The sequence below is a fragment of the Mytilus trossulus genome, chromosome 4 (assembly GCF_036588685.1).
Source record: "Mytilus trossulus isolate FHL-02 chromosome 4, PNRI_Mtr1.1.1.hap1, whole genome shotgun sequence".
Classification (NCBI taxonomy): Eukaryota; Metazoa; Mollusca; class Bivalvia; order Mytilida; family Mytilidae; genus Mytilus; species Mytilus trossulus.
The window spans coordinates 68,980,517-69,004,919 of NC_086376.1; the positions used below are offsets into that span (position 1 = coordinate 68,980,517).

The window sequence follows — 24,403 nt, forward strand, 5'->3', positions numbered from 1 at the left end:
GTGTATTGGCATATAAAGTATATTTTAATGCTTTTACATTTTTCCCCTGCTACACATTATTTATATGGCTTCTACTAACGAACGCTCCATTAGGAGTTAATGTGTTTAGAGACCTCTTATGTCAGTACATCTTTCCTATATTGCCAATTTTCTTATGTATAGTTTACATTTGGCATTTCTTGGTTTTTTAAAGCTGGATATGTGATATGGGTTTTGCTCATTGTTGAAGGTTGTACAGAGGCCTATTGTTGTTCACTGTTTTGTCCCTTGTGGTGAGTTCTAACATTGACAATCATAACACATCTTTTTATTTGTATATCTATATTGACTGAATCATACTTTCTCTCTTCTAAATAATAATTGTCAATATTTGAAAGGTCAAAGAATTTTGCTGATAGTTTCAATAAGTTGCAAATTGTTGATCTCCCGTTTATTCAGTCACAAATTGTCTAGACTCTAGTCAAACACAGAGCAGAGGAAGTTTTGTACTGTTAAAGACCATCAGTAGATCTTTGTATGTCTTTTGGGTTTTATTGTGTTATCTTGTTGTCTCATTTAAATATCAACTTCAATTCAATCCGTGACAAGAGATCGCTTATCTTATAAGAAAGGTGGAACAAGAAGTCAGCCATCTACCAAGATAGGGAAAAACTAAATAGAGGTGACCTTTCAAGCAGCTTGGACTAAATAAAAATAAAAATATTCAAGACTTATCCAAGAAAATTGTATGTATATGGAAATACATCACACATTAAGCCTTTACATGCCTTAATTATCCAACGAACCTCCAATCAATAATCACAAGGTATAATTAGCAAGACATTTAATCAAATTTCACCATACAATTGAAGAGAAATAAGGATATTGCATATTTAATAAGGATAAAGATAATATTGTAACAACAACAGAACATACATGCATAATATTTAAACCATTTATACTGAACAATATAAAAAACATACCAGTTAATGAAGTATGTAACCTTAATAATGATATAAAAAAAATCTGGTGAAATGCTAACTATTATGACTGAAAATTCATGTGTTTCAAAAAGCTTCTGTGTGCCCCACATTGTTTAAAGCAAAAATGTAACAAAATTCATAAGCTGGGAATGAAATAAGATATTAATGATACTAAAGAATAAATAATTACAATGTGACATTAGTCAAGAGATCCACTTTGACTTATCTCTTCCTATACAAATGATTCTATACTATAAACTTTGAAAGTTTCATTACCAATATTTATACAATTTAATGATTTTAAATCTAACGATGCACCTGAAAATTGTTATTATATGAAAAAGACCCTAAGAGAGGAGCTGTGATTTTATAATAAAAATAAATGAGGGAAACAACAAACAGATCCTTGGCTGTCTAATACTACTTGAGTTGGAAGGAGTGTGTATCATTGTATTTGGATGAAAAAGTTATAAATAACCCAGAACTGATACCATCTCCCTAATGTTAATACAAAGACATGAAATATAAATAAAACTGATACCTTTTACCCAATGTTTAGAAGTAGAAAACAAATCATATCTTAAAGCTGATACCAACAACCCAATGTTCAGATGAAAAAATGAAATTAACTAAGTACTTGTACCACCTAAGGCAATGAGAGCTATGAATTCTCCAATTTTCTGCATTTTTCATTAAAATATTTTAATAAGATTCATTTTTACAGATCATGGGGCACACAGTAGCTAATAATCATAGACACCATTCATAAGGCCAGATAATTTCTTAGTTTTCTTAATTTACACAGTTTTCTATCATTCAAAACTCTTCAGATGACAAGTAATTCAAAACATAACAATTTGATTTCCAGATTTGAATGTTATTATAGTCATCACAGATACTATTCCATATGTAATATACATAAATTACCCCTATTTTCACAAAGTTCCAATTGATTTTTCTATGTTATAGTTCTCCATCTGAAGCTGATTGGCAGAGATTGGTTTTTCTTAGTCAAGTAGAATGAAAACGTAGTTATGTCTTTCACCAAAGATTCTGATTTTACCTAGAAATAAAACGATTAATTTTGGTCTTTCAAGCTACAAGAGATTTTTAGTTTGTTAATGACAATAAGTTGGTATGCAGTACACAGACAACTGAACAATATATTTGCACATGAAAATTGTGTAATTTACTAAAACAATAATATCTAGCAGTATTATCTACTAGTCAATATGTTAGAATGTTCCTCCCAGAATTTTTCTCCTATTAAGTCCACATGTAGAACGTCTATTTTAGGATTCATTTTCGTACCATGATCCAATGAGTTACTAAAAGACACAGAACCACGATGAGGCTCCTTTGTATTGGGATATGTAGAGTTCATTGGTTTTGATTCCACTGGTTTTTCCTGAAATAGAAAACATAAATATAAAATAATTAACATTGTTTATAAGTGACAAAGTGGGGTAAATGCCAAAAGCTCAACAACCAAAACTCTAATTTGTCATCAAAATTTTCATATCATTGGGAACATGTGTACTTAGTCTCAAGTTGATTGGACTCTAACTTCATCAAAACCACCTTGACTTAAAACTTTAAATTAAAGTGGGACAGACATACAGACAAACGAACAAACAGATGCAGAGACTGAAAAACTTAATGCCTCTAGCTAGGACATAAGAAATATTTTCAATGGTAGGCCCAGGCTAGGTTTTAAACAGTCAGCTACTGTATATCAAATAAATTTATACAATCTAAACATTTCACTGCTCAAATGGAAAGATTAGAGTATAAAATAACCTGAAACTACCAAAGATCTGTCATTGGTAGGAAATATAATACCTACCTTACTGGGCAGAAGTATAGAACCTTTCCGATATACATCTGGTAAATTGTTGTAGTTAGTATTAAATTCTTGATATAACAGTTCATTTTTATCACTAGACATTGTTCCCTGCAAATAAAAATAAAATTTTAACCCACAGAAAAAATGTAAATTTTAAATCTTAGGATATTCATGTTTTGCATAAAAATAAGCAGTTCACTCAAATAAATTCTCCTATTTTTTGGAGTTAAGGGCATACGATACAGTTACAGGGAAGGTAATGACGTTGCTAACGTAATTTGTTATTTTCGCGACGTCAAACTGTGACATATCGGGAAAAGATGCATTTTTCGACTGATTTTTATCATTCAGACTGATTTAATTTGAAAACGAGTTCATGGACCCCTATTTTTAAAAACGGCATTTTGTTTCATTTTGCAGGGAGATTATGTGACCCAAATTTTATGAAACTGTAAATAGAGGATTTTTTTTTATTTTGATAAACATGCAGTAAAAAATGACGTTTTTTCCTCAATTCATGAACATTTGATAAATATGAGTTATTCCTGAATAAAAAAATGCATATTATTTTAGAATATTTATAAAATACAGAAATTACCGATTATTTAACAAAAAACAATTTGTGTTTATCTTTTATAACAAAAAAGTTATGGCTTTCTTTCGCAAAAGAAATTACGGCCACAAATCTGAATTTTGAGCAAATATACAAAATTTCGACCTCATTTTACTAAAAAAGTAGCACATGAAGGTATATTTTTTATGACATATTTGATTTTATCAGGTAAAAAATAGCCTTTATGCAAATTTTCATGAACTTGTTAATAGAGGATCAAAACTGTATCGTATGCCCTTAAAGTGACAAAATAATGAAATGAGCATTTCTTTCATAAACTCATAATTTTAACTGTTTTAAGTGTTGATAAAACAGATTATCATTGTTTTGAAAAAGTTGTTCAGTAAAAAATTTCTAAGGAACATCTCAAGACGATATTTTTTTTTAAATAAGAAACTTGTCAAGATTAATGCAATAATTTGTTGGGTAAAATAATATTTGTATCATTGGCATTCATACCACATCTCTATATTTCTTAATAATTATCAATAAAGTGATTTAAAATAGTTGTTACCTTTAACCTTTCCTGAGACTGAGCCGGTGTAAAACCTTTATCTTGCACTAGTTTCCAGAAACATGTATTATACAGATTGTTTATGTGGCCTGAAAAAAAATAGATGTAATGTGAGTGATTGCTGAATTTTTTTTTACATGCATGATATTTTAAAGATATAAGTTTTCTGCAAACACAAGTTTATTATAAAGGAGCTGTAAAGATGTCGGATTGCATGGCAAAACCAGATGATGCTTGGTGCTGTATATCAAGAAGCCATGACTTAAAAAAAATTTGAAATATTTTTTAGATGTTTTATAACAAACTCCAAGAAATTGCTTCCTCCATTTAGTTATAAACTACATTTGATTGTCTCCCTTGCTTGATCAAAGATTCAATACTTTAGGTTTTATATAGGTTTTGAACATTATTTCTAATACAATGGAAATATGTTGAATGTAATGGCAAATTAAATCAATAGATGATTTTGGTCATGCAGAGAGGTATGTGTATGTCTTCTTATATAGGAGTTTAAGGGTACTCTTAAGCCTTCTTTTTAGCCACAACAAACACCAGTTAAAAAAAATTCATATCTTGTTGCTCACCAAGGAAAACACCTGGCCAAACATAGATTACTTTGTATGGGTTTTGCTCATTGTTGAGGGTTCTACAGTCACCTATAGCTGTAAACTTCAACATTATTCAGTTCTCTGATTGAAATTTGTCTAAATGGCAATTATATCACATTTCTTTTGTTATATAGATACTTTTTTCTAAACCTAATAACAATTAACAACAATGGGTGCTAAGACCACATTTTCTTTCTTATTATATAGATATAATTTTTTCTAAAACTTTTGAGTACCAACAGCAGATGCCACATGAGAACAATAGATCCTTGACCTTCTGTCCAAGGCAATATCACTTACAATCTGCCTGTCTCCAGCTGAGGTAATCTCTGAGGTTTTTATCTGATGGGTAGAGGACAACACGACTGTCAAATGCTGGAGGATACTGTAATGGCTGGACATTGAAGAATCTTGACCAGTAAAACACATAACAGGAGGAAAAGTAGCTGACAATGTTACTCATTATCTTACTGAAAAATACAAAATTACATACTCTTAATAAAAAAAACAAGGTACCTGTAAAATAAATTTACTAATTACAATGATAAATACTGGATGATACACCTTATCGCTATTTGTCCGCCATTACTGGATATCACACAGGTTCCCGTAAAATTTTGACGTCATAAAACAAAATATCTGACGCCACAACGGGAAAAGTGATTGTTGTATGCGTCAAAAGGTCGGGTCGGCCGGCCGAGTAGGCTGATAGCGATAAGGTGTATTGACAACTATTCTAACAAATACAAAATATTAGAAATTCTACTAACAAAATTCTGTCAATCCATCTACTTTTATGGACAGAGACATTTTTATAATTTTACAGTAACAATGTATTTATGTTTGATTGTGTCTTTTTGCCAAAGTTTGCCTACAAGCCAAGTTTCTGTAGATCAAATTTTTTTTTGAAACTGACTCCATCATTTTATTCTTAATGTGATAAAACATTATATTGTAAGGAAATGCATTTAGAATTATCTGAATATATATATACAAGAAAACATCTTAAGATCATATTAAGGGTGAATCTTCTTGTATTCTGTAGCCCTCTAAAGTATGCTCCAAGTTTGTTAAAGTATTCATTTATAATTTATTTTACATCCAAATTTTTGGTTCCACTGACTCAAGTGACCCATTTTTATAATTATTGATCTACAAGATGTCACTCCTTAAAACTGGACTAAAATCAGTAATAATGTTTAGGTCAAGCATAACAACCAAGGGAAATTCAAATCCATTCTTTTTAATTGAACAATATATACTACTAACTTAAGCATAGAAACTTAATAATGTGTTGCTCTTAATTACTTTTAACAACTTAATTTATATTTCATGAATAAACTTAAACAGGAATAGATTTTCTAAATATTTAATAAATATTTATCTACTTATATACAATTTGAAAATAATTTAAATCATTATGGCATTAAATTTCTGTTTACAGATTTTTTCAAGGATGTTTGCAGATAGAAAAAGAATTCACTTGAACTATTTAAGTATTTGTTTAAGAGATTTCCTTACGTAAATATACATCTTAAAGAAAATGGTGGATATTAAACATATTAAGTTCTTTTAAAGTTTACTGATTTATTCTATACTCAGAGTAAATTTCATTTATGGTATTTTTGTGTAACTAGGTAGCTGTCTCACATCCTAATAAAACTATTTAATTTTCCTATTATTACTTACAAATTTGCAGAACATGATTGTTTGTAATATATATATTTCTTTGTTAGATTTTTTTTTTGTGGAAGAGGGGGGGGGGGGTCATTGATACCCCACATCTCTTTGTAATATATGAGATATGTCCAGATAGAAATCATCCTTATGCAAGTGCATGTATACAGATTTAAGACTAAGATTGATTTCAGAACATTCAAATATGAAATAAAAGATGAGTTATAGTCTATTTTGTAGAATTTGATGTGACTGTCATACAAGTGAGAGGTTAAGCGCTATCAAACCAGGTTCAATCCACCATTTTCTACATTTGAAAATGCCTGTACCATTGAGTCAGGAATATGACAGTTGATGTCCATTTGTTTGATGTGTTTTATCATTTGATTTTGCCATTTGGTTAGGGACTTCCTGTTTTGAATTTTCCTCAGAGTTCGGTATTTTTGAGATTTTACTTTTTTGTAGGTCCTTTTTAAACAATTAAACTTAACATAGAGCTTTTTTCCTAACCAAAATCAATTAACATAGATAATGTATTAATTTGAATAATGTCGATTTCTATCTCACACAGCTCATATGATAATGTACAAAATAAAACACATTCCTTTACTGACGGCTTTAGCTTATCAGTTCTTTATCAGAGAATTGTGACGGAAAGTGAAGGATCAGTCTTATCAAATACTTTGTATTTTGTCTCAATATGTTACAATACAACGTCATTCAGTGGTACAATCAATATTGATTCAAAAGATCAGCCAGAGGACGCAATGTATTTTAACAGTTTGATTTAGATTTGATCTGACAAACCAATTAAATTGTTTGACTAGACATAAAAATAACTCTTTTGAATTTTGGCCTGAATAAAAGAAATTATGTCACATTGAAAACATTTAATGATCAAATTATTTTTATTTGAGTTCTTGAGGCAAAATTTTGACATCAAAACAAAGAATAAAATTACAACTTTGAAAGTCAAGATTTACAACAATTGAAAATTTATGAAGTGATTGAGACTAATAATCATCGTAGCATGCAATGTCAATAATTACATATTATCATGACATATAATTACAGTAATAAAACAAAATAAATCTTAAAACTTACTAACATTCATGATTTAATCTATTTATCTTTGAAAAGGCATAGTCATAAAATCATAAAATATGAAGGACTGTGCATGGCTATCTTATTTTTTTTTTTCCTTTTTAAAGGATAAAGTTTTTAAAAAAGTTTTATCAAATTTCACCTTATAATTTATTATTTATTTGTCGTTAGAAGTTAAATATAATGAAACAAAATTAAAAAACAGTTTCATGTTAATTTAATTATCTTTTCCTTGTTTTATAGCAAATTAAGCTTATTGTTGGTGTACCATATGTGAACTATCTGTGTATCAATAGTTCTCCCACTAACCAACTTTGAAGTTTATACTTTTCTTCATCTCTCAAAAAATAGTTTTATTTCACAATTACTTCCTAATGTGCAAAATGCACTAGAGGTAAAATGTGTAACCCTCCGTCTTGTTATGTATTGCTACTAATTGCAGCATTCCATAATTTTTTTATCTCATTGAAATCAAGTGGAGAAATTTCAGAGTGCAATTCATTTTGTTCAAGATATATTTAGCACAGAGCCATGGGTGCTTTCAAGTTTGTTTAATTTGTGCTTAGCCATTTTAAAAATTTCCTGCTAACAAAAACATCTCAAAATCCTGTGTAACTTTTTATAAACAAAAAATTATAATCAACAGTATGTTATCGAACCGATTCAATGTCAAACTGGGAAATCATTTATCAGTTATGTTTTGAAAAATATACGAATAAGAGTTCTGTAAAATAACAGGCAATCAAAAGGATAAATACATGGATGGAGAGTTGTCTCATTGGCATCCATACCACACCATCTTATATCTATATATAAGAAATTTGTGTAAATGAGTATAAATTTACATATTTCTGGCATTTAATTTAATAATATTCACTTATAACATTTAATACAACTACCTTTATTGAATTTTCTTATTAACTATTCTATGACTGGTTTGTTGTTGTGCTAATCAACTGTATTCAGGACTCAAATATCTCATTAAAATCAATTCACCAAACATAATAACCAATACTTTACTGAATACATACATTTAATTAACCTTTAAGATTTCCACAAATAAAATGGCAAAAAGGTTGGAACTTTCATTGAATTCAACAATACAGAGTAAATAGATGTTAAGATTTCAAATTTAATATCAAAAGCACCAAAATTTCTTTTAATAATTCTTTTTAATATTTATTTTACGCTAGTGCTTTTTTGTAATTAAATAGTGTTAATGTGACTTTCTTTGTTCCATACAACAAATGGCCATGAATTCAAATTATGGTGAAAAATAAAAACTAATAAATAGGGTCACATGAACTATAGAGACCTAAATACTATCAGGGTACTGGAAAATCAAAAGCTATAAAATGATTTATTGGATTTTCAAAATTATAATTTTAGAAATTAGAATCATGTCCTAGCTGCAATTATCTCTTGTTAATAAATTTAATGTAGGCACAATCTTCATTTACTTGATAAAGTTTCAAATGTCTCAATGAACGTGATCCCAAACAATATAATTTTGTTTACATACATATTTACATATTTATGTACAATATGATTAAGATTCATTATCAAATGTTCTACTCTAATAATTAAACATTCCTGTTGAAATGCATTACACAGTCAAACAAAACATTACAAATATTGATTAATGTCGATAACAACTTTTATCTCATCTGAAATCTCTGGATATTTAGTTTGTTCATATAATCTTATACTTAGGCAACAATACTAAAATCCAAATATTGTTTGTATGTGGTATATGGGTAATGTAAACAGATCACCTCAGATCTTTATATATTGTTATTTACATGTTAGGATTTGTCTATTAGCTTTTCATGTTTAAAACATTAACGTGTAAAAAAATCAGGATACTGTTCTTAATAAAAAAAATCTTGTCATAAAAATTTGTTATTCAGGGTCTTTTAAAGTATATCATAAAGTAAGGGTTTTTCTCATGTTTAAGTAAGTTTAGTGACCTGTGAAACTAAATCACTACATGTACTAGAAAAATTTAAAACAAAGGAACAGCTCTAGTATTACTGTTGTTCATTTCTTAATCACAGTTATCCTTCAACTTAGAGCAGAAACTAAGCTCAGGCATGCTAATGGGCTTTGCTCATTGTTGAAGGCCATACTGTGACCTATAGTTGATAATTTCTGTGTCATTTTGGTCTTTTGTGGAGATTTGTCTCATTGGCAATCATACCACATCTTTTTTTTCATACATATCTGCAACATGGAAAACTATAAGGATATTTGTTCCTTTTTTTTACCTATGACCTTACCTTCCCCTTCTATTAAATACAGAAGTATTTTTCTTGAAAACAAAGCTGTATTCATCACTCTGTCCATAACTTAGGACAATATCTTTGTATTCTTCCATCACACATTGTGCAGCTTTAGTCATCAGATTTAAAGCTCTGTCATCATTAGGCTTTACAAAATGGTGGACATCAGAAAATCTGCAATGAAACAAGAACAAATATACATTATATATGACATGTAGGGATTATTAGACTATTGTGTGTAAGCTTTTCTTGCTTTCAAAGAACAAATGTTCTGTTTTTAGCAAAATAAATAATTGTTGAGTTGATGTCTCATCCATACTAACTTTGTCATAAATCCATTCTTACTGCTGCCATTTCCCTTTGATCGTTCTAAAAGATAATGTTCTATGTCGTGCTATGTGATAATTTTTTTTTATCATATACTTGTATAAAATATTACTAAAATTTTACAGTTCAATAACATTTGAAAATATCAAAAGGCTATGAAAGGATTGTTAGGTTTATTGACCAGATTCTTAAGAATTTCCATAGCAGGCTGATAAAGGTACCTGCTTCCGGAATGTTATCACATGCCTTTCCGTTAATTTCCGTGACGTTTATCACATGCAACTTCGTGCGTTTCCGGAAATTTGATTGAAAACGACAACAGAACGCGGAAAACGGCAATTGATAAGACTTTTCCCAAAATAGTTAAGGAGCAAAACTGAATTAAGTTAAACTTGTTTTGGAAGACATAAATGAGGTGACAATGTTATTGAAGAACATGAACAAAACAAATAAAATGTTTGTTATATCAATAAAACAATTAAAGTAAAGAATTTGTTTTGGTTGTCTGTAAATATTTTCTGAAAGTAAAAAGACAAACAAAATTAAATTTTACTAGTTATTGTCTGTATATCTTCTGCTGAAGTATATGATAAAAAGATAATAACATGTCATTTTTCATATCAGACCCTTTATCGGCCCTCGTTCATGATATCAGCCCTCGAGCCTGCGGCTCTTGGGCTGATATCACAACCTTGGGCCGATTAAGGGTTTGATATGAAAAATGCCATGTAATAATCTATACTTATCATATACTTGTATGAAATATTACTAAAATTTTACAGTTCAATAACATTTAAAAATATTAAAAGGCTATTAAAGGTTTGCGAGGTTTATTGAACAGATTCATAAGAACTTCCCAAGCGGACTGATAAAGGGAACCTTATTGACTGCTTCTGGGATGTTATCACATGCCTTTCCGTTAATTTCCGTGACGTTTATCACATGCAACTTCGTGCATTTTCGGAAATTTGTTCGCAAACGACAAAACAGTGCGGAAAACCGAAAGTGATTTAATACTTTTTTCAAAATAGTTGAGGAGCAAATATATGTTGTGACAAGATAAATAAAATGCTTGTAATATAAATAAAAACAATTAAATTCAAAAAATATATGTGGTCTGTTAATTATTATCTAAAAATTCGTAGAAAGACAAACTTTAATCAATTATAGTTCTTGTCTGTATTTTTTCTGCTGAAGTATATGATAAAAAGATCATTACATGTCATTTTTCATATCAGACCCTTTATCGGCCCTCGTTCATATCATCCCTCGAGCCTGCGGCTCTTGGGCCGATATCATGACCTAGGGCCGATATCATGACCTAGGGCCGATAAAGGGTCTGATATGAAAAATGCCATGTAATAATCTATACATATACTGTGGATTCATTTTTGGATAACAATTTTCCTCGTGAATATTTGATTTGATGGTTTTGCCAGTCCAAAGTCTGTCTCAGAAATCAAGCTGACAGAAAATTTGAAATATTTTTTGAATTCATAGTTCACTAAAACCACAATATCTATCAAAATCAGTATTCTAGGATTTACAAGAAATCCACTTTGTCAGTTGTATTCATTAATAAATTTTCATAACTTTTTTATTTCTTTAGTAATAAATTGTTCAAATGTGCTTTATTGTGCTTTTTTCCTTTTTTTATATTTCATATTATATATCTATAATCTAATCAGATTGTGAATAATAAATTCAAATTTTAAGTAATTATCAATGTCATTCTTCTATTTGAACATCATTAGGACTATAAATGATCATAAATTTAGAAGATTTCATTTATACACATATGAATTTATGGTTTTTATAGAACTTTAAATAGATTTAACATCTAAAGACTCTTTTCACACTCAAATTCCTTTCACTTATTTTGTAAAGCCAAATATATAAGAATTAAATGTTGCTTTACCAAATATTGTATATCTCTCCTGATATGTATAAATAAATTTGACCTCAATTAAGTTGTATAAATTCATCAATGAACATATTAAAATGCTTTAAATTTTTTTATATTATTTTGGGATTATGCCAACATAGTATTTATAATATATAAGACATGGTGTTCTTTTGATAAAATGCAGGTTTTATTCTAACTAACTTCACACCTGGATATTAAATGGTCAATGAAGTTCTAAAACAGAATTTACTGCATTTCCAGCAGTTGTACACTTTGTACAAATATTGATCTAATTCATTATTTATAGATGAATATTGGAAAGTATTTGATGTCAATGCAAAAGATACCAGTTTATATCTCACATAGAATAGGATCCTAGTTTATAAAGATTAATGATAAATTGTTGTACATGAAGATTCTAGTTTTACTTTTAACTTCTTTTTAGAATAGACAACAGGAGATCTTTTGAATTCAAATATAATTTTTGTTTGATAATGTAAGAGTACTAAAACTTATTTTGCAACCTCCACCAGGGGTTGTAAATGTGGACCAGTGTGTGCAGATGGATTGGAATTTAAGGCTGTTTTCATGATGAACTAAAAATAATTAAAAGTGGAACATGTAAATGAGACACAGATGATGCCCCCGCTTTCATATCATATAGTTAGAGAGGAACATTAACCCTGCCACATTCTATACATGCCTGACTGAGTGTCCTAAAACAGAAGCCTTAGTAATTCAGTGGTTGTCATTAGTTACATGTTTTAAATTTGATTTTCCTTCAATATTTTGAACATAAGTTAGGCTGTTAGTTTTCTCTTTTGAAAGTCGTACAGTGATCTATAGTTGTTAGTTTCTGTGTCATTCGGTCTATTGTAGCGTTGTATCATTGGCATTCATACCAGATTGGTCGTAAGTTATGAACCATTCAGTATACTTACGATCAATCTTAGTCGGAAGTTTTTTTTCTGAAACTGACTCCTGGATCATAACCCTAGGCAGGAAAAGATGTGTTTTCGTACATACATGAAACATTATAGATTACATAAGGTGGTAAAGAGTTAATTTTGGTGAAATGAGATTATAATTTTTATTTAGAATGATTTTGTACTTTAAACCTAGCCATTTCTACTGTGAATTTTCTGAAGCGCAAGGTAAATGAAGGTGTTAAATCTATCCTTGAAATAACAATTTTACACAAAACCCCTACCCCTTTTCCATTTTTTAAGACCCTCATCACAAATGACAGGACTCTGGATGGTATGCTATCTACTAATCTTCTTATTTTTCATGCTATCTAGCAAATTAAAAACCGTAGAATTTAATTTTGAAAGAATCAAATTTGCTAAAACTGAAAATAATCTATCGTGTCTACGTTCACCTTGTAACATTTAATGAACTTTAAACATTATTTGATAAAATTGTCACGAAAACTTTCATTCTTTATTTGTGCAAAGTAAAGTGATACACTTTTAACAGTTTAAATATTTAATTAAAACATCCTTGCAATAGATCACTAACTAAATTTTAAGTTATAAAAATTTATACCTCAATAAAACAGGTCTTATCTTGAAAGGTGCTTAAACAAGGTGAAATATATATATATTTTATTTCTGTGCTTGACAAATTGATTCGTAAATTGTCTTAAAGTATTTCTTATATGTTTAGACTCACCTGTGAAAAGACTTCCCATCTATTCTAACAACTATCCAGCAATTAGGCAAACATTTGTCTTCCGACTCAAACTGCTTTACATATTCAAATTTACTCTTAGCCATGTTCGCTCAACTTATCCTTCCATAAAAATCCTTTTCTGTTCACACCATAAAAATTGAAAGATTTGTTTACTAAGCAGCAAAAAGATCACTATTCGTTTAAATTTTGAACAGACCCCAGTAACGAAGAGTAAAAATCCTTGACAGACGTCCTGGTGGTTACATTATTATGACTGAAAATCCCATAAATTTAAACGGAATCTTGTTGACTGTTTAGTACTTCCAGTTAAATGGACTGAAAAATAATGCAAATAAGATAATAGAATTATCCCTCATGTTAAATGACAAGCTGATGTTTGGCACACTTAATTTATGCAACGATACATTACAATACTGGAATCATTTCAAACTTTAATAAGATCGGTTTTAAATCAAAGATGTTGAAAACATGATATATATTACCTCACCGTTAAAAGATACAACTATTTTGAATTGTATATCAATTGTATTTCATACCTGAATGAGTGTTTGAATATTGAAACATACAAATGGCATTTACCCTTTTAATCACAATCAGGTTTTTAAAAATATCTGAAAAATTTCAATTAAGACAATTTTGATATTTACCTTGTCAAATTAATTTGCGAGTTTTATTCATTCATTGAAGGTAAATAAGTTTGTATAACTTAAACTTGAACTCTTAACGTGTTTTAGATGTTTATAAAGTAGTAAAAGATCGTACATAATCCTGGTTCATTGAGAAGTTATAATAAATGACCTCAGATACATGTACAATATTTCACTGAACTATATTGTAGTGATTTGAATAATGAAGATTTTTATAAAAACGTTTGTATACAGATTTCCTTATACCTAAAGGGCAGTTGTTAGACCTGTACCAAAATATCTTCGAGCCAGATTACCTCAAAGATCTATTGTCATGATTGTAAGGCTCTCCTTCCTTAATGCCTTCATAGATGTGGTTTAAATATTTGCTGAATCTCTAATGGGGTGGTTTTAATTGAATGGTAAAATTGTTCTTATCAATGATTAAAAATATTTTTTCTATTAAATGATTACTATTTTACCATGTTTTTTTAAGACAATGTTTTTCAACTCTGGCATCATTCATTCATTGGATATATTGAAGATCTACACCTTTGTTCTAAGATGAAAACTATTGTCCTGATTTTATTTTTTTAGTTGTGATTAATCTCTTTCCTGCATTTTTATTTTTACTCTATTCCGTCCTGACATTTATTATTAATTTATCCTTCCTTTTTTTCACTTAAATTGTCATCCCGCCTTTTGTTTGCCATGTTGCTCATCCTGCCCTTTTTTTACTCAAAACTCCTGTTCTGCCTCTTTTTCAAATTTCACACAATTGAGGAGTTATAGAAAAACTATATGTGTCCTCAGGTTCAGAGACCACAATTATTTCATAGTGCATTTCTTAAGAACATAAATGAAAATAAAAAAAATCCCACCTGCCCTTTCTCAAAGAAAAATGTGTTGTTCTACTTTTGCTACAAATTATATCAAAATTATAGAAAACTTCATCGGCTCTAACTCAAAATATGGACAATTTTATGTTCAGGGTGTCTTGAAATCTTTTGACAGCTTCCGAAGTGCTAATTTTAAACCTTTTTCAGCTTGACCAAATCACTACTGGTACTTTCCTTTAAAATTCTGGACCCAAATTTGTTTACAGTGTAATTTCACCCCCTACTTGCAATTTGAGGCATTAAACATGGAGAAATAAATTTGGAAGGGGTAATAAAAATTTTGGCAAGTAACCCACTGTCAACACTAGGGACTATATTCGTACAACGAAAATCAAGGGACGACAAATGTGGTCTAGGACCTCCTTACTTACTGATACATGACTGACTCCCAATGACAGTCTATACTCATTACAAAGCTTCCACAGTATTTGAAGAATAACTTCAACTGGTAGGCCATTGTAAAGTAAAATGAATGTGAATTCATCATTATTTTTCACTTTATATTGATTAATTTTACATATATATTTGCAACCATTGTTAAAGAAAACTATTTTTTTTTGTTAAAAGTTCAATATAATTTAACAAAAAAATGTGAGTTTAAATCATTGCAGTTTTAACCCTATGGAATTTTTCGCAATAATAGAAACATGGCAATATTTCTGAATTTACAGTATTTCAATAATTTAAAAGGGTGTTTAATGACAATGTGTGTCTTCCAAGGTTCAGGTGGATTCATATAACTTGCAAACTTAATACTTAATTCACATTCATATTATGTATTGAATACATGTATGTGCTGTGTGTCCGTATGCTTGGGTTGTATATTTATCTCGTGTTATTACATATATGTTTTGTTTATTAATATCTGTCAGTTTTAAAAGCACATTTTCCTTAAATTATCATGTACATTGTATATAATGCAATTTGACTTTTAATACATTGTATTGATAAAGATTACTTTACTTTACTTTACTTCCTTGAATACCTTACCAGGTAAAGTTAACCTAATATACAAACCAGGAAGAAAATCAGTCATACATATTTATGTAGAATGGCGTTCTCTAGGTCTGTTATAAGAAGTCAGGCTCCAGCTAAATGTGGAATATGTGAAACTGAACGAACCATTAAGTGGAAGTGTATAGATTGTGATGATTTATTGTGCAATCATTGCAAAGAAAAAGTGCATCCAAAATTTCCCAATGCCAAGGATCATCAAGTAGTACAAATTAAAGATGTGGGACAACCTACTATTGTAGAACTAAACATCAATAAACAATATCAGACTGAGCTATCTACAGTAGATTATATGTCTTATAGCCATGATGATTCACTGCAGATATATAGTTTAACAGATAAAGTATTACAGAGAGTAAAACCTGAAGGAACTAAACTGAACATCATACTATCTAAGTTTAATATTGAGGTCTATAGTATGGCTGTTACTCAATCAAATGATCTACTTATATCTACAGGGGAATCAAGATTAAAACAAATCAGTAGTAATACAGGTACACTAACAGACTCAGTATTTAATGTGTCACCATTCCTTGCTACAGCAGTCCATGTTAACAGTGACAATCAAGTTCTAGTAGGAGGTGGTACTAAAGTTAGAAGAGTTGTAATACTAATGAATCAGAATGGAGACCATGAGAGAGTGTATGAACATGATCAACATAAACAACCTACTTTCACCTGTCCTAGGAGTATAACCAGTACCAGTAATGGGAATATACATGTGGCGGATAGAGTAAGTGATGACAGAGGCAGAGTAGTAGTGTTAGGACAGGATGGTGATATAATCAATATATATACAGGAGACACAGAGACCAACAAGGACAGACAATTCAATCCAACTGACATAGTGACAACACCTAGAGACAATGTTATAGTAGCTGATCCAGGTTCTCTTACACTTCATATCCTGAACAATGCTGGCCTGCTGATGACATATTATAAAACAAGTGACATAAACATAATGTTCCCAGATTCTCTTGCATTCTCTCCAACAGGACAATTCTACATAGGATGTACTAGATTAAACGGCAGTACAACCAAGGCCAAGTTATATGAAGTGACCATATCAGGATGTTAAAAAAAACATTCACATATAACATGCATATATTAATTATTAAATTAGTTGTTGTTGACAGTAGCTTGTGTCAGAAATTTATTTCATTTTAAGAGTAAATATTTAAAAGGAGATGTGGTGAATCCTCTCTAAGCAGCAACCCAATCACTTTACTACAGATGGTGTGTCACACTTCAAAATGAATAACAAGATATGCCAAAAAATACATCACAGTTCAACAGACCACATCAAATACAAACATTATAAGTTACTTTTCAGGGGAAAAACAACCCCAAACATACCAACAAAGATAACAATGAAAATGATGTGTATTCTATGAAAAGAGATATAAAAATAACAACATAGTTAATAACTCTTTGTTTAGCCATTACAACTATTACATTTAGATAAAAGGGCACATAATTTCAAAACTTCATAACCCTGGAATTACTACAATGTTGTCTTGTACAAATTTATTTTACAATTTTGCTAACCATATCTTTACCTAGAGTCGGTATACATCTGATGTCCATGATTGTAAATAAAAACAATCATCAGCTGAGAATTTCCAGTACTAACATGACTAAAGGAATATATAATGACCATGTCATAATGATCATTATATAGTATGAGGGGAATTCTTATCTTGGAAAAGAATTGATAGACTGTTCTAACTTTAGTTTTTGTAGAATTAAATGGAGAGGTGGCATACACATCATTGAAATAGCAAAGCAGCACATGGTATTTTGGATGTCAGCATGAAGTCTTCAACAGTATACAAGGGTGTCTTTAAAAGTTAGAACTTTTCTTGGAGTTGGAAAAACTACACCTAATTCAGCAAAAATAAAAACTCCCTATATCATTATTAGGCTCTGAGTATGCACATACTAAAGTAAAACTATAGTGTATTGATTGATTGATTCTTGGTGTTAAACACCACTTTCAGTGTTAAGCTGAATGGACATATCTTACTCTTCAGAAGTAATGATATAAGATCATTTCTACAGCACTTGATATAAGATATCAGAGTGCAAGTTCTTATTACCAGGTATTGTAATTATCATCCAATCCCATTATTCACTATTATAAAAAAAATTCCTCATACAATGTATGTATGAAGCCAGAGAAGAGAAAATAAAGAAGGTATTAATATCAATTGAAAATATTTGTTTTATGTACAGAAAAAATGGATCATGCATGTTCAGGATAAGAACTAATTAACAACATATTTTAAAAATAGCTAAATATAAAAAAAGATTGCCAATGAGACAACTTTCCACATGAGACCAGAATGAAAAGCGGTCATTTCAAATGTTTTATAGAGTTTGAACAACCTGAATAAAGTATTCAAAAAACAGGCCTGTAGCAAGGGATTGCCAAGGGAGGGGGAGGGGTGTTATTTAGACTCGTGAACTCAACTTTAACAGTCACAATTCAAACAGAATGTTGACTTTAACAGTGCTTATTTGTTTTCAAGGGGAGTTCGGTTATGGATATGATAGATTAATTTAATATAATATTCATAAATAAAGTTGAAAATATGCTGCACTACCTTATTTAATATTCATAAATAATGTTGCAAATATGCTGCACAACCCTATGTTTGACCTTTAAAAAAATTGGTAGTGCATAATAACAGGCTATTATTTGAACTTGGAATTATTTTTAATTATAGAATTTGCTTGATTTCTTGTTATTGAATTTTTTTATAAATTCCATGTTTATTCTGTACTGAAATGTTCTGTGCTGCGCACAACACTTTCTATTACAAAGAAAATAGTATATTTTCAATAGAATATACTGTGCCGCGCACAACACTATCTAACCAAAATACAATTTAAGGAAAGTGTTATTAACTGCTCAAAAGATCATAATACCAAATAAACATGGAATTTATTAAAAATCTTAAACACAAGAAATTATGCAAATTCCATAATTAAAAATAATTCCAAGTTCAAATAATAGCCTGTAATATCATAAACTTTATATTCCTAATGAAAATTCCATTGTCTATATTTACAGAAGTGCAACCAAATAATACTGATTGTACTAATTTACTACTGATATTTTGACATTTTTCTTTTTTAAATTCTCAAATTAAAGTTTGTTGTAAATTGAAACCAACATGTATAGATATATAGATATAGGAAGCTATGCTATAATAATGAGTGCTAATGACACATGCAACTCTCCATCCATTGAAGTGTCTGGATTAGATAAATTTTATCATATTTTTTTTAATGAAATCAGCTTTTGTTTGTTTCAGAGAGTAAACAGTATGTAGCAATCTGGATATTTTCCTTTACGACCACATCTTAGCTAGCCAAGTGTAATGATCCACTCCCCTCCTCTCCACCCTTAGCAGATTAAGCCAACATTTGTGAATGATTACAATTTTGCACCATCTATTGGTAGATTACAGTCACGTCCATTTCGAATGCATTGTTCTGGACCAATGGTAGCACTTGAACTCTTCAATTCGGAGGTAAAAACACAGTAGCGCCTAGATTCTACACACTTGGTAAAGCAGGAAATGAAAATATATGTTGGCATTCATGCATTTGTGCAAGAAACATACACAGGAACTTCTATTAGTTGATTAAAAAATTCAAATTGTCATCATTATAATATATTTGTATGTATAGGGATGTAATTTAGACTTGTTGCACAATAGGTCTGGCAATTGTTTACAATCACTTTCTACATGTTCACATGATCATGTTATAGGCACTTTTTGTTTTGAAGTAGGGAGTTTCGCCTGCAACCAAAAAAATCTTTACCTTATGTCTCCAAAATTCTATCTCAATCTGCCAAGGCTGGACAGGAGGGGAGTTGATCTGAACCCTTGGCTAGCGAAATTGTTACGACCATAGAAAGGGTCCATTTTGGTTATAAGGGATGTATACATAAGCATGCAGTCAAGTCCAATAATAATTAAGGTTGTAAAATTTGTTGCCTTATGTTGAGAGAGAGAGCGACCATGCTATAAGAAACATATGTTCACTGGTGGTAGACTAAAAATCCCGCTCACAGTTCAATCCATATTACAGGATATTGTAACGGTTTATTTCTTCCACTGTGACATATTTTATACTAGAATAATTTGCCCCAGTATTTTTTTTCCAGACTTGTTATTTCACAGGTAGATTTTTCCAGAGAAGTGAAAATTTATCTGTGTTATATGGATAGCATGTACCAGAATATACTATGATTTATCCATTGCATATTTCACAGAACCTTGTGAAATAGAGTCCCATGCATTTACTTCTATGTAAGGTACTCCCAATCAATATATACCATTTTATACTATTTATTATAATTATTATACAATATTTATATAGCGCATTATATAATTTGAAAAATTACCCTAAGCGCTTAACATGAATAAACAAAAAAATAAGATACATAAGGTAAAAGCAAAATATATCAATCACATAAATACAATTTCTGAGCAGTGGCGTGTAAAATGAAAACATTGATTGTCGGTTTATAAATAGAATAATATAAATGAATGTACAACCCACACAAAAAATATCAAAAATTTAAAATTAATCAAAATGAAAGAAAAGTAAAAAGTTTCAAAAAAATAAAAATGAGTTAAGAAAAATGTAAAATTTCCTCTGTATAAATTTAAAATAATGATTATCATTAAACCACAGTGACTCAAGTATTAAAAATTATTAAGTAAAAGTTCACAATACAATCAACTGGTAAAACAAATTGTTCATAAATTTCAAAATTTACAAAAAATCAATGAAAGCACTTTGGAAAAAATATGTCTTAAGATCCTTTTCAAAAACGTCAAGAGATTGTTCATTTCGTAAGGATGAAGGTAAGCTGTTCCAAAGAGTTGGTGCGGCAATATCGAACCGTCGTTCACCATAGCGTTTTGTCCTGACATCGTTTGGTAGTCGTAACAGCATGCTTTTCTCCGATCGCAAGGCTCTACCAGGTTTGTAATGTTCAACTAATTCCTGTAGGTATGATGGTGCCTTGCCATGAATTGCTTTAAAAATGTATAGCAGGAGTTTGTACTGACAACGAAAATGAACCAGTAACCAGTGCAATGAAATGAGAACAGGTGTTATTGAATTGATTTTCTCTTGCGCGTTATTAGCCGTGCTGCTGTATTTTGCACACGCTGTAGTTTTGTTATTACACAGCTATTTGTTCCATATAACAGCGCATTATCATAATCTAGTCGTGATGTAATGAGTGAGCACACTAGAGTCTTACATGCCTCATCTGTAATTAGGGATCTAATGCGACCAATATTTCGTATCTGATGAAAACATGCTTTTGTCGTTGCACTAGCTTGTTGTTCCATGTTGAGTGTTTTGTCAAAATAAAATCCAAGATTTTTCACACAAGAAGCATCAGTCAATATAGTTCCATCGAATGTTAGTTGGAAACTGGATAGTTGCTTTAGTTGTTGTTTTGGTGCAAACACAATTAATTCGGTTTTGTCTTGGTTTAATTTAAGCATGTTGATACTCATCCATGCACTGATATCCGACAAACAGTTCTCAAGACGATTGGAGAGGTCCGACCAGTCTCCAAGAGGTTTAATGACTTGATACACTTGCGTGTCGTCAGCGTATGAATGGTAAGACATCCCATGTCGCCTGCAAATTTCTCCGACTGGTTTGGCAAACATACAGAAAAGTTTTGGTCCCAACACAGAGCCTTGTGGTACACCAAAGCCGAGTCTGATATCATCCGATTGTAACGATCCGATAGAAACACGCTGAGTTCTATCTGTCAAATATGATTTCAACCACAACAGTGCCTCATCAGTTATCCAAAATGAAAACTCTAAACAACAACAACAACAACAACAACAATACTTTATTTTAAGAGGGTTACACAGTTAGCTATATAACTAATCTTCCCTGAGGCCCTCGTAATGAAAAATCAAACAAACACACAAACATATACTAGTACATTGCATACATACATTAGCATAAAAAGTCAAGTGTGATAATAATGTTCAATACAACTTGATAAAATGTGATGAAAAAATAAACATGATGACATGATCAGTTTCAATATTATTTATACAGCTAGGTTGATTTCAATAAATGATCTGTTATTTTGTATTTGAAAGAATTAATATTTGTAATATTTCTTAACGGTATTGGCAAATTATTCCACAAGAATGGTCCAGAATACATAAAAGATTTTTTGAATAATTCTGTTTTTGGTTTAGGGAGTATGAGGTTTCCTTGAACAGCATTTCTCAAAGGGTACGGATTTCTGTCTGAAACATAATGAAACTTGTTAGTAAGATATGATGGGGCATCATTATTAATACACTTAAATGTCATCACTAACTTATGATATTTTATTCTCTGTTCAACTGTCATCCAGTTTAAGTGTTTGAATAAGGGTGCAGAAGGAGCGAATGGGTCTGTTTCTAGTATTAATCTAGCAGCCCTCTTTTGTAATTTTAATATCCTTTTTAAACCCTCACTGCTACAACTACTCCACACTATACAACAATGATCAATAAGTGGCAAGATATAACCATTATAGAATAATTTTCTGCAGTCTAGATTTAGAAATTTTTTAATCTTTAATAGTAGATATAGTCTAGATGATATTTTTGAGCAGATCCAGTCAATTTGGGTTGTCCATGTGAGGGAAGGGTCAATTTTAATGCCTAAAAGACTTTCGCATGTGGAAGATTGTATCACTTGATTGTTAATAGTTAAACAATCAATTGAGAAGTATTGTATGGTCGATAGTGTCAAATGCAGCAGATAAGTCAAGCATAAGCAAGACGACACAACAGTTATTATCAAGTGCGCACACAATATCATTATGGACGCGCAAGAGAGAGATGGTAAAAGTTTTAAAAGGTTTTTCAGTCAAAGGGAGGTATAAATTATGAATATTTTTTATTATTAAGATAATATTATATTCCTGAATCTATTTTATAGTGATATTATTCCTTGAATATTATTTTTTATATTCATTTATATGAAAAGATGACTTAAAACCTGATTTAATAAGACAGATAATATTTCACAGGTAAATACTATCCAGCTGTTGCATTTTTTTGGTTCCAATACATTGTTATGATTCATCTGATTTCCATATTATCAACAACTACATCTTTAAGGCCAGACAAAATTATTAATATCTAATTAAAAATATCATCAATCATATTCAAATTCTTCCATATCAATATATTTCTACCTTTACTTTTTAACTTATATTTGAACTGAGATCTGAAAACAACTCACTTTTACCGGTATATCACTTACCTTATCTTGTATATATTAAACTAATCATGATATTATTTCCCAATTATGATCTTTCAAGTAACTTCTGGTTTTCTTTTATAATAATATAATGTTTCATAATAATTGTCTTTTAAGAAGAATGATATTTACTTGAATATTTCAGGATATTGTTTTCAATGATAGTCTGTGAAATTATTTCCCATTATAACACATTTTTTTAACAATTTTAAAGCTTTAATTGGAATCAAGGACTACGTCCTTGTTCGAATACACTATTATTATGTCATATAGTATTTGTAAAGATTACGTATTTTTTAATAACTTTTCAATAGATTGACTTAACCCAGATAGAATTTCAGACAAAGAAAAAATGTCCTAGGGAAATATTTTTCTCCTGATAAAAAATAACAATAACTGCTGTGAAATTTTTTCCACCAGATCAAATTTTACCCAGATATAATTTTTCTTTACAATTTCACTTTTGAACTCACTTACTTACTGTCAGAGGCGGATTTAGGGGGGGGCCTGGGCCCCCCTTTTTGGGAAAAAATTTGGTTGCTTATATAGGGAATCACTGAAGCGTGACTGGAGCGGGCCCCCTCTTAGGTCAGTCAGTGGGCCCCCACTTATGAAAATTCCTGGATCCGCCACCGACTGTCCTTCATCTGGTAACAACATAAATGCTTGTATTTGGCCCCTTATTCCTAAATTGTTTGTACCATAACACTTTAAATTAATTCTTTTATAAAGGTTACATTTCTAGATCTTGCATCATTTTTGTTATACCCTGTTATAGTAGTCCTAATCATAATGTGTACATTTTTCAAACCCAGCTATCAATAATCATATTCAATTTGTCTTGTATTTTTGTGTAAATATCTTCGTCTTTATTACGGTCATGATCATTTAAATTTAGATTACCATAATTACTATCAAAATTGATGATATATTAGGTAGTTAAATCTTACTGTTATTGTTGTGAGACACACGTGGATATACAATGTAGACCGGGAATGGTTCTAATTTTA

At 30.3% G+C, this 24,403-nt stretch overlaps 1 protein-coding gene across 3 annotated transcripts; it reads right to left on the reverse strand.

Moving 5' to 3' along the window:
* Positions 1 to 751: 751 nt before the first annotated feature.
* Positions 752 to 24,394, reverse strand: LOC134715831 (probable tRNA(His) guanylyltransferase). Of its 3 annotated transcripts, none has more exons than XM_063578322.1 (7): positions 24,344 to 24,394; positions 13,514 to 13,849; positions 9,604 to 9,780; positions 4,844 to 5,013; positions 3,936 to 4,024; positions 2,809 to 2,916; positions 752 to 2,370 (listed from the first exon to the last, which is right to left on the reverse strand). In XM_063578322.1, exons 2-7 carry the CDS (start codon positions 13,615 to 13,617, stop codon positions 2,179 to 2,181), a joined length of 840 nt encoding a protein of 279 aa, XP_063434392.1. In that variant the 5' UTR covers positions 13,618 to 13,849; positions 24,344 to 24,394; the 3' UTR covers positions 752 to 2,178. The 3 variants fall into 3 exon arrangements, with proteins under 3 accessions (XP_063434392.1, XP_063434394.1, XP_063434393.1); XM_063578324.1 differs by lacking the exon at positions 24,344 to 24,394 and adding an exon at positions 14,182 to 14,281; XM_063578323.1 differs by lacking the exon at positions 24,344 to 24,394 and adding an exon at positions 14,017 to 14,104.
* Positions 24,395 to 24,403: the final 9 nt, after the last annotated feature.